General features: G+C 39.3%; 2 protein-coding genes across 5 annotated transcripts; one reads left to right on the top strand and one right to left on the bottom strand.

Annotated features, from left to right (window-relative positions):
- Positions 1-1,789: 1,789 nt before the first annotated feature.
- LOC131459133 (gonadotropin-releasing hormone II receptor-like) lies at positions 1,790-5,389 on the top strand. Its single transcript, XM_058628591.1, has 3 exons — positions 1,790-2,366; positions 3,214-3,418; positions 4,580-5,389. Exons 1-3 carry the CDS (start codon positions 1,818-1,820, stop codon positions 5,089-5,091), a joined length of 1,266 nt encoding a protein of 421 aa, XP_058484574.1. The 5' UTR covers positions 1,790-1,817; the 3' UTR covers positions 5,092-5,389.
- A 1,157-nt stretch (positions 5,390-6,546) lies between these two features.
- Positions 6,547-15,166, bottom strand: wdr93 (WD repeat domain 93). 4 transcript variants are annotated; one of them, XM_058628667.1, is made up of 16 exons: positions 15,114-15,166; positions 14,780-14,863; positions 14,487-14,688; positions 13,190-13,254; positions 13,023-13,101; positions 12,848-12,933; positions 11,812-11,893; positions 11,465-11,597; positions 11,309-11,370; positions 10,497-10,586; positions 10,276-10,407; positions 9,137-9,320; positions 8,992-9,052; positions 8,746-8,902; positions 8,423-8,582; positions 6,547-8,010 (listed from the first exon to the last, which is right to left on the bottom strand). In XM_058628667.1, exons 2-16 carry the CDS (start codon positions 14,843-14,845, stop codon positions 7,920-7,922), a joined length of 1,650 nt encoding a protein of 549 aa, XP_058484650.1. In that variant the 5' UTR covers positions 14,846-14,863; positions 15,114-15,166; the 3' UTR covers positions 6,547-7,919. The 4 variants fall into 4 exon arrangements, with proteins under 4 accessions (XP_058484650.1, XP_058484647.1, XP_058484648.1 ...); XM_058628664.1 differs by lacking the exon at positions 15,114-15,166 and having other exon boundaries at positions 14,780-15,107; XM_058628665.1 differs by lacking the exon at positions 15,114-15,166 and having other exon boundaries at positions 10,497-10,583; positions 14,780-15,107.
- Positions 15,167-16,043: the final 877 nt, after the last annotated feature.

Genomic DNA, 16,043 nt, shown 5'->3' with positions numbered 1-16,043 from the left:
TGAAATGGATAAGACAGAGGAATTTACTGTGAGAAGTTGAAAGAGTGCTTTAATTAATCCGTCACCTCTCCTTCTCGCCTTGACCTATGTTCAACCTTCAGAGAGAAATCACCATGGAAACAGATTCCAGTAGTTAGATTTACTTAAACCCCTATAATCTTTTATTTTATTAGACAATGTGTAGATGTGCACTCATTAACGACAAACTAGCCACATGTGAATGTATTTGTAGAGACACAACGAACCAAACTAAGAACAACATCATTTTCACTTATAAAGTTAAGATAAGGAGTTTTGCATGTGGTATAAACAAGTACATGACAACCTGACTGATTGACTGATTCACTCTCATGATAGTAAATAATAATGATGTATCCTCCTGAAATGTTTCACTTTACCTGGAATAAAGTCTGCAATTTTTTTGTTTGTTATCAAAGTGTAAAAATGATTATGTGGTACCAGTAACTATATATATGTATATATATATATATATATATATGTGTGTGTACAGTATAAATACTGTGGCTGCTCCTGGCCAACAGGTGGTGTGTAATGCCCCCTAAACTTCATTCAGCATAAGCATCAGATTGATTCTATTGTCTTTGTAGCATTTGTTTGGTTATTCTTTTCGTTTCTAACTTGTCAGTGACTGGTTAGTGATGACAGACCACACCCCGGCGGTTTCTTCTGTATGTTACGCGGCTGTGATCGGTATGCAGACGAAAGTGAAGAGGACGCAGAGCGCACGCAGAGCGCACAGAGACAGAGCGCGCACAGAGCGCACAGAGACAGAGCGCGCACAGGACGCGCTGGATGACAGAGGAGGAGAGTTGTCGTTGGTGTGTTTGTTCATCCTCCAGCCTCTGACCTGCTGCTGTGATTTCTCACCCCCAGTTACTTGTGGTCTCGCAACATCCATTGCACAAAAACGTAAGTTTGTTTCTTCATTCTTAGGCCTAAGTGGGTCATGCACAGTTACTGGGGCGCGCATCTGTCTCATATTGAACCGTCTCATTTGTTTTTTTTTTAATTGTTGGGATGTTCGGTTTGATTTTGACATTAAGAATGAATTTAAACGTCCACATATTTGAGACATATAACAATAAGTTTCTATAATGAGTAGCGGCATATTAACACGATAAATGAGGACAGAGCAGTGCATGACTGTATGTCTGTGCCATGTTTTTTAAAAGGACCTGTAATAAGACATCATGTTCTATTGTTGTTGTTAATATTAACATGTATATATTGTGTGCCAGCTACTCTTTCAACACGCCCCTTATTTATTTATGAGAAGCAGAACCTCCACTGTCTTCGTGTCCTTTGATTTTTCTCAGCCTATGATGAGTGTGGCCACTTGAGTAACCTGTGCTTGTTAAATCGAAGGTTTAAATTATGATGAATTCTTGGGCTCACGCACACCAGAAGTCCATTATGTTGTGACCATGGCAACTGGACAAATAATATTATTTGTTGTTAATTTACAAAGAAGGGAAAAGTAACATTTTGTTCACCCCTCTCCTTTCTAGAACAATACATTCTGAAATAGATTAATAGATGCTGTGGTTGAATATTATTACATGCACTTTCGGAAACATGTGCTTAAGTCTGTAGGTTGTAATAGTTGTTAACATATTCCACAGTGTGTTAGTTTGATTTTTCCACCTGTAAAGCAAATGATGCTTTTATGTAAACATTTACAGATACATATGGGATGATCCGCACCTTCATGGCTTCTGACTCTAGTAACTAGTTGATTCCCTATGTTTGTTTTCCTCTCCCTAACAGAATGTTTCTTCCTCTGCGAGCCTCTGAAAATGAACTCCACTCCCTGTGACTCTGCTGTGACCATTTATCACCTGACAACAGACCACCAACTGAATGCCAATTGCAACTGCTCCTCTCCCCCTTCCAACTGGACAGCAGAGGGCGACATCCTGCAGCTGCCGACATTTACCACAGCAGCCAAAGTCAGGGTGATCATTACCTTCATCCTCTGTGCCACGTCTGCCTTTTGCAACCTGGCTGTGCTTTGGGCAGCGCACGGCGAAGGCAAACGCAAATCCCATGTCAGAGTGCTGATCATCAACCTGACTGTCGCTGATCTGCTCGTGACCTTCATTGTGATGCCTGTGGATGCCGTGTGGAACATCACAGTCCAGTGGCTTGCTGGCGACTTTGCCTGCAGGCTTCTGATGTTTCTTAAACTGCAGGCCATGTACTCCTGTGCATTTGTCACCGTGGTGATCAGCCTGGACAGGCAGTCAGCTATTCTCAACCCTCTGGCTATCAGTAAGGCCCGGAAGAGAAACAAAGTCATGCTGTCTGTGGCGTGGGCCATGAGTGTCATGCTGTCAGTCCCTCAGGTAAAGTTCTTTAAGCAGCAACGTGGGTCAAGAGACAGGACCTTTTGACTGAGTTATAATAAACAGAGTTGTTTAATACTCAATCCAAAGACAGACCAACATGGCAAAAAATATCTCAAGTGTGTGGAGACAGATGCCCTCCCCTCCTCCTCCTCAGTTCCGAGCAGCTTCTTGCCAACATTTATTGGCCTGAAGCGCTCATGTTTTAAACAGACATCACTGGAGGCACGGAGAAAGAACATTTGCATCATTAGTTTTGATGTCTATAAGTAAATATAAGTGAAATAATCATAAAACAAATGTGGTCCAGGAGGAGCAGCAGCTTGTGAGGAAAACCATGTGTGGTAAAATCTTTTGAATGTATTGATTTAAATGTATTTATTTGTAAAGCACCAATTCATCACACACGGTATCACTTGACATTTTGAGACCTTACAATCGTCATAGAGCCGGGGTCTCAAACGCAAATAATCAAGTGTCTAGTTTGGTCAGTGACGGAAAGTCGAACTTTTTTGAGAAAAAGACCTCGAAATAATAATATTTATGATGATATTTCACAAGATTTCTCAACGACAGTGTTTGTTTTGATATGGAGTGATAAATAGTTCACAATATAAATGTGTTTATGATGCAAAATTAATCTATGAATAAAAAAAACGTATAGAAACAACTCATTATTGCTCGAACAAGCAAAACACTTGGAAAATCTCTGACAAGTGTACGGCCATCTGCCTCGACTGGTGGAGTAGAGAGAGGAGACACATTCGTATCCTGATCGATGGCATGTGTTCCAAACCCATTCATACTGTATGCATGAACGATAATGTCGTCCTTTTTCCCTCCTTAGATATTTCTTTTTCACAACGTGACCATCGTTCACCCCGCGGACTTCACTCAGTGTACGACACGAGGAAGCTTTGCCTCTCGCTGGCATGAAACGGCCTACAACATGTTCACCTTTTCCTGCCTGTTCCTGCTGCCGCTGGTCATCATGGTCACCTGTTACACGAGGATCTTGTGGGAGATCTCCAATCGACTGAAGACGAACAACTGTGAGTTTAAACTGGGGCGGACGCTCAGAGGCTTATGTAACATAACAGCTGTCTCTACTGCTGTGTGGCCTCAAATGTGGGCTGTGTTTGCTTTAAAGCTTCTGTAGGATGGACCATAGACTTGAATTTGGAAAATAAGCATACTTCACACTTATATATAGGGTCAGTAAGCGTTTTCCTGAGGAATTATTGATCTCAATTGCTAGTTTCTGGTCTTCTTCAGTAGAACGTTACGTAATTTAAAAAAGAAAAAATGTAGTTCCCATTTAGAGGAAACTAAACAATAAAGCATGACTCATATGAGTGAACAGTCGTGGTTGTGAACTACTGGTTTAAAAAACTGACATGGTGCTGGTCAAATTGCAAATTACAGTCACAGTTAGTTTTGCAATGGGAAGAACTATGTCCACTTTTGTATACAGTGTATGGAATGAAAATGACTCCTCCTATTATTTAGATACTACCACCATCTTGACATGTTTGGGATTTAGTAATGGTTTCATAACCTTTTGTGTGAATATCTCAGACGGCGAAGTTCAATCAACCAACACTGAGGATCTCCTTACCTTACACGCTTAACTAATGTCGCTTTTCCACTACATGGTACCAGCATGACTGGACTCGCCTCGGCATGGCCCTTTTTTTTTTTTGCTCTGGTGAGGTTCCAAGTGAGCTGAGCCAACACTACGCGTGACGTCGTCAGACTGCCGCCCACTGATTGGTTAGAGTGTCGTCACTGGAAGAGTCATGAGCAAGACGTCCCACGCAAGAATCAAACCAAACAATGCCGAAGTGTAGATCAGTTAAAGAGACTTAAAAACCCTGAAAACATGCATAAATGTCATCATTTAACAGAGGAGTCTGGTGTATTTAGTCCTGCCGCTGTATATCAGTCAGATGGAGTCAGTGCTCTGGTCATGCAGGAAGTACTGAACGATGAACTGGTTATAATGATTCAAAATACCGACAGAAGACATGTTTTAACTGTCATTTATAAGAAGTGATGTGTAGAGATGTGTTGATTCTGCTCATTCCATCGTGTTACAAATTAAAATGGAAAACTTTTGAAAGATGGAACAAAGAGCAACAGTCTTCTTCCTGCATAAGCCCTGCTGTCTAATAAGTGCTTTGTCTTGTGTGTTTTATCTGGTCTGCCTCCAGTGCCCTCCAGTGAAGTGCATTTGCGATGTTCAAAGAATAACATCCCCAGAGCTCGGATGAGAACATTAAAAATGAGCATCGTAATAGTCTTGTCTTTTATCATCTGCTGGACTCCATACTATCTGCTGGGTCTGTGGTACTGGTTCTTTCCTGATGACCTCGAGGGGAAGGTTTCTCACTCACTGACCCACATCATGTTCATCTTTGGTCTTGTGAACGCCTGCTTGGACCCAGTCATCTACGGCCTGTTCACCATTCACTTCCGGAAGGGGCTCCGGAGGTTTTACTGCAACGCTACCAGGGCGTCCGACCTGGATAACAACACAGTTATGACCGGATCTTTCACCTGTGCCGCCAGTTTTTTACCACTGAGACGAGAGATGAGCCCTGCCAGCCCCGAGGAGTTTGCGCTGTACAGCAAAGGGTGTGTAACGCCAGGCCGCAGCTTTTTAACAGCGAACAATTTTACAGAAAGGGATCTAAACCAGTCCTGCAGCAGCAGCATTATATGAGCAGATTGTGAAATATTATATAAAAAAACTGTTTTTACTTCTGTTCATCTATTTATTCATATGTATTCATCGTCAAATTGTGTGGATTCTTCTCGTATTTCATGTGACGTTTCAAAATGAAATGACTTTATGCTGTATTTCTGCTCTGTAAATTGAAAATTGTTGTCATCTTGAATTAAACATATTCAGTGAGTGACTAATGTCCAACATTCAAACTTAAAATTACAGCGAGCCCCCGAGGAAAGAAAAAATCACACAAATTGCTGTAACTGTAAACAGTGTTTCAAAGCAACGCCATCATTTGTGTGCAAATCTCTTATGCATACATGCTTCGGTCTCTGTATTGACGTACGGCAGCATTAAGTCCCCGAGGGGGCGACTGCCTACAATCACTGATAATGAGTCACGTCGGCCAAATGGAAAGGTAAATTGATTTGTAGCAATGAGAGAGGTCTTTGTAATCATTCTCCAAAAAACCCCAAAAACATGATTAAATATTCTTTTGTTAGAATTTTGAATAATATTGATGACCTTTAACCCTTTTCAGCCAGCTGTGGTTAGGGTTAAGATACCTGAAGAGATCTGAAATGAAATACAACCTTGAAACACTGTATTTACTCATTTATAATAACATATTTCTTTTCATTTATTCATTTTAAATAAAGGATATGAAAAGATTGATTAGGTAATGTAAATAACTTTTAGTTATCAAATGTGATCATTTATTTATTTTACACAACTTATTGTCTTGTCAGTTAAAACGGATGAAATTTTTCATTCCACAGAAATTATTTTTGAACATGACGCGAGACATTTTCAAATCCTGTGAGCAGCAGGTTTGCTGAAATGCAGCCGATTCATTTCTTCATTGACAGATCACTCTTGAAAATGAGAACTCATGTCATGTATGAAATTAAAAAAAAATACTTTTGTAAAAATGCTTAGCTGATCAAATGTGTTGTGTAATTATTTACTGTCAGTTATAAGGGAGTCATTTAATATGAACAATCAATGTCCTGTATCTTATGATTTGATTCACACAAATAGTTTATTATATACTCTATTTTATTATATCTATATACAGCATATATATATATAAAGGACAGTTTATTATAAACTAGACAACACTTGGTTAATTTACCCGTGGCTGATTAGCTTAGTGCAGTACTTCTCAAATAGTGGGGCAGGCCCGCCTGGGGGGGGGGCGTGAGAGGCGGGGCAGGACAAGTCATACAGTGGTTTATACAAATAAATAAATAAAAATGATCAGGTTCTCAATAGTATTTCAATTCGGGGGTGTGTGAAACATTTCTGTCCTCTGGGGGGGCATGACAGAAAATAATAGAGAACCACTGGCTCAGTGTAATTTAAAGACTGAAAGCAACATATTTAAAAAAAAAAAGAAAAGAAAAAAAAAAAAGCCAACCAGCTTACTGAACTTTGTAAATCACAATTAAATTAATAATATCTGGTTTTAATTATGAATCACTGTTACAAAATCATTTAAAATTCCTGCTTGGATTTATCTCCGGAGGCAGACAATGTTCATACGGGTAAACATCACAAACACACAAAATCAAACACATGGCAAACACTTTAAATAGAGCACCTGCTTCCATTGTGTTCTCAATCACACGTGGATCTTTGGCATTAACTCAAGACGCCTTTTTAGCCATTCAAATTCAGTTTTAGGTTGTTATTAAAATCAGTATTGATAAGAGTTCCCTTTCACAGAGAGATGCCACGGAATAATTCGAAACAACTGGTGAAGACGGAATATAAAAGATGCAATAATACATCACTTTTTTTCTTCAGTCTCAGAAAAGAAGAATTGCTGTAATTGTTCTGGCTCTAAGCTGAACTCACAGATGACAGACTGATGCTGCAGTCGCACATTACTGATGATTATAGATTCATATGCACTCAATTTCACTATTATTATCATCTCATTTTCATCTAGATCGCTGCATAACAACCACTTGAATATTACGGATTTGAATGGGTCAGAGATAAAAGATATACTTGGCTGTCAATGCTGCCCAGGTATCCTATAATATTCCTTATAAACCTGAGGAAGTTCTACCATGTGTCTGCAGGTGTGAGTGTGAGATGGGTTGCAGGTGTGCATGTTTAGAGTGAATGACATGTGTTTGAGTCTAGGTGGATCCCGGGAGCTGAATAAGAGGCCTGAACATCCCAGCTGCAGACTTCCTCAAACCACTTTGACATTTTGTGCTTGATTTTAATAAACGTTTAAAATGGTTTGTTTTACTTGTTGCTGGTGGTTTCTTGAGAGTTGGGAAGAGGGAGTCTCCTTAGTCTTGTTGTGATCAGGTTTTTCCCCTAGGCCTGGTCGTAAGACATGTACTTAGTGATATAATATATAACTGAGTTATAATTTTGTTTCATATAAGGATAAAGGCCTGTGACCCTCATGTGGAGGATAACCCAGTAGAAGATGGATGGATAAGGAGCCATTTCATTTTATGGTTTTCCTTCCATTAAGCTATAAGCTGTAAAAGTGGGTTGAGACAGTTTGGATGCACAACACGGAACTGCAAAAAACTAAACCTAAACTTTCACACAGACGGACAGTCAGAATCCTTTGTCCAATTTGAAGTGTTTTTAATCCCTGCACCCGTGCTGAAATTAAAACATTCAAAATTAAGACCCCAAAGGCAACGCGGTGTACAACAACTAAGTTCAGCCCATGACATAAACATCCCGTTTAGATACTGTACATAAGAGAGGTGGCTTTACACATAAACACATTTCCTGATCCAAATCCAAGGAAACAATGTGAGTGTTTTTTTTTTATACCGTTAGATTCAGCTTCGCTCTGTTTCTGTCGTGACAGTTTCCTGTAGCTGCTCCCATGTCTGTGTGATGGCTTTGCTCCTCTCCTCCGCAGACAGTGCTCTTCATATGGACACAGAGGAAACACATGAAGAAGATTTAGGAAATATTATGGATCTCACCCACCAATAAACAGTAGTAGTAAGCAACTTAACTTAACCCTTTAACTCCAAAGCCTCACAATGACTGTCTGTACTTTTTTTGTTTATTTTAACCATACATAAACATAAAAGTATGAAACGTATTTAAAATAAATAAATAAATAAATAAAATAAATAAATACATTTTCTCCACTTTCCCCCTTTCTGGGTCCAAAAGCCCCTTTTCCACCTATGCTCCCAGTTTGCCTCGCTTACATGGGCGGAGTCAACACTGCACGGCTGCATGAAACAGCTGTGACTTCGTCACCTTGAGGTGGGACTCGTAACAGCACATGTTCAAATTAAAGAGGCGTAAAGACACGAGTAATACAAACCTCTGCTGGAGGTAGAGGTTGCAGGATTCTTGTAGAGTGACGAAGCTGAATGAGTCTCGTTTTACAGAATCTGCAGGTAAATCTATGTACGGCTTGAAGATGTCCCACTCTCCAAAGCGGAAGAAGAGGATCTCAGTGGCTGTTTTGTAGCTGGAGTCACCTGCGTGAAACAGGAAACCCTTTCATGAAACCCTAGCATGTTTGTCCAAGTTCCTGCTATTTAAACCTTCAAACATGCCCTCCATCTGAAAGTCACTCTCCTCTGGAGGGTTTAGCAGTGATGCTGTCATCAATGCTTTTCTCTAAACCTAACCAAACTTTACCTCGTATGAAGAGCATTTGCTGTCTGGTGTTCAGATCATACACTGGGATGCAGGAAGAAGCAATCACATTCGTTTTTGGAGGTTTCAAGAAGCACACGGTGGTTTTGCTGGCTACATCTTGGAGGAATATTTTCCCATTTCTTTGAATGACAAGGAACTAGATGAAGCAGAGGGGAAAGTAAGACGGCAGGGTCAGAGGAGACTTATGAGTACTTCTCCTCTTATAAAGTATTTTCACGTTCCTACCATGTTCTGAAGGAATGGCACTGATGTAACGATAGCTGGCAGGTCTCCACTGGTTTTTGGCCTGAAACAACATAGGAAATAATGTATTCATGTGTTTCTTTTTCCTTTTTGATAAATAATGACTGCGTTTGATTCCCCAGGTAACCTTTCAGCAAGAAGCACTGTGCAGGGCGTTGTCCCCCGTCCAGTGGTGACTGTGTGAATTGCTCCACTTTTGCACACCGCGGAAAGATGGACTTCGTCGTCGGACACAGGGAAGAGATCCACAAACTGCATTCTGAACAGGGGACTATCTGTCGCCGACATTAAAACAACAGACAACGGGGAACCTGAGGGAAAGGACACAAGTGATGCCAACAATGCATCGGACAAGTATAAACTGCTTTCAGATTTTCCAAAATCCTGACTACAAACCCCGGGCGATCAGGCCTTTTCTGTTGCTGCCCCTAAACTTTGGAACGAGTAACCCATGAAAATGAAATCTGCCTCCACCATTGAACATTTTAAATCACTTTTAAAGACCCACCTCTTCTCCTTGGCCTTCACTTCAGGAGAAAACACTCCTATGTAGTTTTTTACCATTTTACTATTTTAATATGTCACTATTTTACTGTTCTACTTCTACTATTATTGATTTTATGTTTTATATCTTCTATGTTGCTGTGCCTTTAAGTTCTTAAAACACTTTGTGCTCGAGAAATAAAGTTGACTTGACTTGAAATTGGCTGTCCTTTGAGTGAATTGTTATCTATATCAGACACATGGCCCGGAATTGCGGATGAATCAAAGCAGCGATCAGACTAATTTGACGTATAGGTGTTTGGACACTGGTAGAGTGTAAGTTTGTTCTCCTGCCTTTCTTTTACACTTCCTAGCAATTCATTGAGTTTTATTTTATTCATGTATCATACTTCCTATTAATAAAACCATTAACTCTTCACATACAGAATGGTGTGTGTGTTATTGTACTGTATGGGTATCTTTATGAGGACCAAAAATACTTAAATTAACCCTAGACTATAGGGAGTAAGGACATGTTGGCTGGTCCTCATGTTCTGTCACCCCTTGAAATGGCTTTTTGAGGGTTAGAAGAAAAGACTTAGTTTTAGAGTAAGGGTTAGAAATGGGTTCAGGTTAGGGTTAGGCACTTAGTTGTGATGGTTAAGGCTAAGGTTAGATTAAGTCTCCAGGAAATGCTCCTCTGAAATCATGGAAACCAGTGTGTGTCTTTTATTCCTGTTGTTAAAAAAAAGTCAGATATACATCACCACAGCGTCCGCTCACCAGTTTGCCTGTCCCACACACACACCAAGGCATCCTCAAGCCCAAGAGCTACGTAGCGAGTGCATCTACTCACAGCAGAGCAGAGGATTTCCTTTGCGTTTGGCCACACCATATCCGGCATGGGTTCATGATCTGCTAGAACAACAAAACATGAAGGTATTATCCATTATTACCTCATTATTACAGGCATGGTCGTGAGCATCCAAAGAGAAAAAGTCAACCTGATTTGTGTGTTGGCGTTTTTTGCAGCGAATAGTGAAGAAGATTGAGGCTTCCAGTCCACCACACACAGATAGCGACGGACCATTCTGCTGAGAAAAGGTCAGAGGGATGAAATCTGTTGAAATACTCAGCAGGGGTTCACTCTTGTGTCTATTCACCTGAAGTTCTTCACATTTGTTATTTGTTTCTCTTGAACAGCTAAATCGTTTCAGTGAAATTAGTTATAAAATAGTACTAGGCAAGTTTTACACGTTCCTCCATCATGGAAAATTAAATGTTATTATACTACTACTACTACTAATAATAATAATAACAAACATTTGTATAGCACCTTTCATACAAGGATTATAAATAAGGATTTTATAAAGGAAAGGACATTTTATATAAGGAAAATAAAATTTAAAAAGAAAATACAACAATCAAACACAAAAAATAACATTTTAAAAGCAAATACAACAATAAAACACAACACAGGGTGGAATAAAAAGTTGAAGGCTAGAGTTTTAAGTCTTCTTTTAAAAAATATCTAGTGAGCTGGCTTCCCTGATATCTAAGTGTGTTCCAATGTTTACGGGCGTAAGTAACAAAGGCGGCTGTTGTGGGGAACCTCCAATAAACGATGGCAGTGTTCTTTGCCTTAAATTCAATTCTACATGTTACAGCGAGCCAGTGTAGGGCAGCGAAGACTGGACTAATATGCTCTCTCATCCTGATTCTGGTTAATAAACAAGCAGCAGAGTTTTGGATGAGCTGAGTTGTAAAAAAATTAAAGTACTGGAGATCCATGTACTGCTTCACCTGCATTACAAACCTGTCAGAGCTTTACCGTCCACAAGGAATTGACCACAAGGCAGGAGAAAGTGCTGGGTGCATCTTAAAACAAACAAACAAACATGTGAGAAATCTGTATTTCCTTTCAGATTCAGAGACAATATTAAAAAGAACTTTTGTGTAAACCTCACTGTACCTTGCACCTTCACTTGTTTGTTTTGATTCTGCGTCGGCTCCGAGCGAGTGTCTCCTGGCGTCTTCGTCTAGTGACAAACAGTGGGTTTTAAAATCGGTAACATGCACCTCGTGGAGACCTTCCGATGTCGATCCTGTGTAACATTAAAAACATGGCAGTGTGTGTTCTCGTGCTTTTGAGAGAGAGAGAGAGAGATACAGCTGATGAGGCACTGATAAAAGAGAGAGCACTAAACCCACAGACGGATAAATGCAATGCAATACAAAAACAACAGTGTCAACAATGTAGGCGTCAATAAAATTATACCTTTTTTTATCCTATCAGTTAAAAAGACTTCACAATCTTACCTCGGATTTTTGGTAGTTTGATTTTAGTTGCCGCTGGCAATGGAGACCATTTTACATCCATATCTCTTGAAGACTTCGATTCCTGCAGATTAAAACAAGGACAACAAGTATGATATACAATATAATACATACAGTATTTACTAAGCTAAATGACATGTAATTATAATTTACAGATATAGCTGTGGTGTGCTAAAGAGGGAGAGGGAGGGAATAATGCAAGAGTTTAAAGACGGCAAAGGAGAGGGATTTGTAATTCTATACATACAGCTTTAACCATAGCAGCAAGTAAAATAAACAAAATAGTTCAATCCAATCCACAAAAAAACACAGCAAAACTGCTTCCTAATCAGGTCAGTATTGAGAAAAATCGAAGAAATAGCACAGTTTTACATGTGGTTCCTTCTGCTGGGGCTCCATGAAAACTTTAAAGATTCATCCATTAAAATGATCACAGAATAGAGGGCTGTAGTTTTACTTTTTTAAGTAAATAAATTCTTATTTTGACAATCATCCAATGAGGAGTCCCTACAATACATGTTACTATGTTTAGTGTTCACAAGAGCTACGTTCTAAAGCACAGTTTAAAAACAACAGAGTTGACCAAAGTGCTGTACATCGCATAGATACATAAAACAGACATGACATGAAACGATGTAAACCAAAAAAAAACATGATATGAAACCAATGAATCACAGAAACAAGGTTTTATGTCGATATGACAAACGCGTGCAGACGAGTTTGCTTATTTTCGCGGGGTAATTCAAAATGGCCGATTTCCTGTTGGGTCAACTTTTTTGGTCGTCTTTGGCTACAACATCTTCCCACCAAGTTTCGGGAAATTCGGCGGAACTCAATTTTGCCTCTGTTGCCCTTGAGCAACGCATGGGAACTATCCCAATAACGCATTTTCGCCAGAATGTGTTAATGTTAACCCCCTCAAAAAAAACATGAATATAGTAATAATAATAATAATAAACTACCAACTCTTATACATTAGAAATTAAAACATTACAATGGTCAATTGTTGTGATGGTACCTGCATGGGTGTAACTGCCTTCTCTAACTCTTTCAGCCAGTTTTCTGAGGGCAGGTGATGAACTTCGAGCCAAACATTGCCGTTGCCTGAAAGACAAGTACGACAGTATTCACGTTTGAATGTCAAACACAACGTACGCAGCAGCTCAGACGTCGACGAAAAGCTCTTTACTCACAAGTGATCGTCGCGGCTCCATAGTGTCCTCTTGGAGATAACTCAAATGTAGAGCAAACTTGCTTTTTGTTGATGTCGTCCTAATATTGACAGGGTTTGATTTATGAGCAGAAATATTTAGGATATGGCAGATAAAATAAGAATAAGAAGGTGAATGACAATACCAACCATGGCGTTCACAACACTGAGGAGGTGGATGCTTTTGGAGTGATACGCGAAGATCCGAGCAACACCTGCAGCAAAACATGACAACACGCTTTCAACAGATTTTCACTCTCAATCAAACTTTAAAGCAATGCAACTTGAAAGTGCTTCCCAGGATAAAAATAATATAATCAAAGAAGTACAAATGTCTGGTATCATGTAAAAAAAAAAAAAACAGTGATGGAGATGTGAAGAAGTGAGGAAAAGAAGAGAGGAAAGGAAGTGAAGTATCATGGAACTCACAAACAGCGGCGAGGGAAAACACTGGAGACTAAAAACACTAAACAGGAGATAAAAGAAGGTAAAAGAGAAAGTAAAAACAGTAGACAAAAAGTAGTCGCAGATAAAGGTTAAGTCAATCAGTAGTTAAAATAAATAAATGAGGTAAGCATGTAAAACAAAAAAAGGGGAGGGGGGGGGGTTATTCTAAAGGGTAGAGAAAAATTATTTGTCAGCAACCTGAAATTAAATAAAAGTACATAATAAATCTCAGGTAAAAGCCAGGTTAAAATGTTGGATCTTAAGTTTGTTTTTAAAAAAACATAAATATGAACATTCTCTGCAGCCCTCAGGTCTTCTTCTGCTCCAAAGACGAGGACCATGATAACACAAAAGAGTTCCAACTTTGGGTAAAATGAAAAGACCTGAGGGTTCTCGCTGGTTCATACCTTAAAAGCAAATCTGACAAATGACTAAATTAATAAAAGGATCTTTCAATCGATTCTAAGAGAAACAGGAATACAAATACTTCATTTCTGTACTCACCAATCTGTACTTTACTTTGTTATTTCTATTTCTAGCAACTTTTACTTTTACTCCACTACATTTCCCCTAACCATCTTTGTTACTCGTTACTACCAAATAGAATCAGAAGAAGAAGAGTTGGTAATGGTCTGTATTTATATAGCGCTTCTCTAGTCTTGATGAGCTACAGTTACAGTACACGATAGTTTTACCATTCATCCATTCACACGCAGTACTAGCAGGGCCAGGAATTGAACCCTCAGCCTTCCAGTTAAACGACAACTTGCCCTACCACTGAGCTACCATAGCTCAATTTACATCTAAAACATTTAATATCAGGAAATTACTTTTGATACTTAAGTCCAGTAAATATCATACTTCTACTTAATATTCTAAAAAAAAGTGACTTCAACTTCTACCAAAGTCATTTTCTGGTAAGATACTTTCGTAAAAGTATCTTTTAGGTACTTTACACAAGACTGATTACGGTGATGGATCACATTCATATATCACTCACCCATGTCATCAATAGTGCCAAGCAGATAAGCTGCCTCAGCCATGAGGGTCATCTGTATGGACGTGACCTCCAGAGTGTCATTCAGCCATTCAGCATCAAAGTCCAGAGACGACGCACACCACACCCACACACCCTGACTGTGACCGATGCTCAGGTAGAGGCCGTCATCTGAGCAGGCGAAGCAGAGGGCGCCTTCTGGAAGCTGACACGTCAGAACAAACACTCACACGTTCGTTCACAGGCGTTGTTGTGTCTGTAAGTCCCATGAACATAATCTGTCATGAAGTGTGTACCTGTTTAGAAGCGGACAACTCCAGAGCCTCCTCTTTGGGTTTTGCTGCTTTGCGAGGTTTGACCATTTTCAGCACCTGGTGCACCTTTTGTATGAGAGGACATAAAAAAAAAAAAAGGTTAATTTTTGTTTTTGGATGTAATGCTACTGTCAAGCTTTTTACTGTCATATGTCATTTTTTTCTATTGTGTTCAGATTCCCCACTTTCCCCACAAGAGGAGACTAGTTTCCACTCAATCATCAAATGTATTAGTAGCTTTAAAAGAATCAGCAGGTGGCTGAATGTCTGGTCTATGTGGATGTAAACAGAGCCATTGTGGTTAGAGAACACTCACTGCGCCTCCTCTTTATTGGATTGTTGCAGTTAAGTATGGGCTCTGTGACTGGCTGTATCTGCTCTGTTTAAGAATACAAAAAATGATAATAATAAGCCTTTTATCCTTTGATAATTTCACATCAAAGACAAAGATTTGTTTGAGAAAAAAAAGATTTGGTTTATTAATTGGTTTATCGCAATTATTGACACTGGGGACAGAAAACCTTCAGTAAAGCTGTTTCTTTGTCAGGAGGATATTTGCAACTGTTTAAACCATTTAGTAAAGCACAAACACATTAATTATTAAATTATAATAAATGAATGTGATGCGACACCTTTACTCTAGATCATCCTGTAACTCACAAGCAGTCGTGAGGGAAAACACTGGAGACTAAAAACACTATTGGTTGAATTAGGACCAAAAGAGATAAAAAAAAAAATAAGGAGATAAAACAAGGTAAAATAGTAAAAGAGAAGAAGAGAAAACACAAGTAGTAACAGATAAAGGACAAGTGAATCAGTAGTAAGTAAATAAATGAGGTAAGAATGTAAAAAAAAGGTTTATTCTAAAGGGTAGAATAAATAAAGTACGTAATAAATCTCAGGTAAAAGCCTCTATCTATCTATCTATCGCAGTACAGCAGCAGTCTTACCTTAGATTGGCCAAAGTTCACTCACAGCAGGAGCTGTGTTTTTCACTGTCGCCATGGCAATAGTGTTTCTATGGACGCTTTGTTGCCAGGTAAGAGAGCCCCCCCCCACACACACACACACACACCACAGGCGTCGAAGAATCTCAAGAAGCACATGCACACACGTCAGTGAAAATAATATTGGCCGTTCAACAGACTTCAACAGTGAGGTGACACGTTGTGATAAATGATCACATGAAAACGGTACGTGAACAAAATGAGATGTCTTTTTTTTTTTAAGCATTAGACATGGAAGA

This window comes from Solea solea, chromosome 5 (assembly GCF_958295425.1).
Source record: "Solea solea chromosome 5, fSolSol10.1, whole genome shotgun sequence".
In the NCBI taxonomy this organism is placed as follows: Eukaryota; Metazoa; Chordata; class Actinopteri; order Pleuronectiformes; family Soleidae; genus Solea; species Solea solea.
This window is presented reverse-complemented; position numbering and strand designations above follow the sequence as displayed.

What these genes read in the sequence shown, in the direction of transcription:
- wdr93 (XM_058628664.1), bottom strand. Translation starts at nt 14,947, where the DNA reads ATGACAGTAAAAAGCTTGACAGTAGCATTACATCCAAAAACAAAAATT. An exon ending in CAAACAAGTGAAGGTGCAAG is followed by an intron (nt 11,371 to 11,464) that starts GTACAGTGAGGT and finishes GTTTGTTTTAAG; the next exon opens with ATGCACCCAGCACTTTCTCC. An exon ending in GCAAATGCTCTTCATACGAG is followed by an intron (nt 8,583 to 8,745) that starts GTAAAGTTTGGT and finishes TGTTTCACGCAG; the next exon opens with GTGACTCCAGCTACAAAACA.
- LOC131459133 (XM_058628591.1), top strand. Translation starts at nt 1,818, where the DNA reads ATGAACTCCACTCCCTGTGACTCTGCTGTGACCATTTATCACCTGACA. An exon ending in TCATGCTGTCAGTCCCTCAG is followed by an intron (nt 2,367 to 3,213) that starts GTAAAGTTCTTT and finishes TTCCCTCCTTAG; the next exon opens with ATATTTCTTTTTCACAACGT. An exon ending in TCGACTGAAGACGAACAACT is followed by an intron (nt 3,419 to 4,579) that starts GTGAGTTTAAAC and finishes GTCTGCCTCCAG; the next exon opens with TGCCCTCCAGTGAAGTGCAT.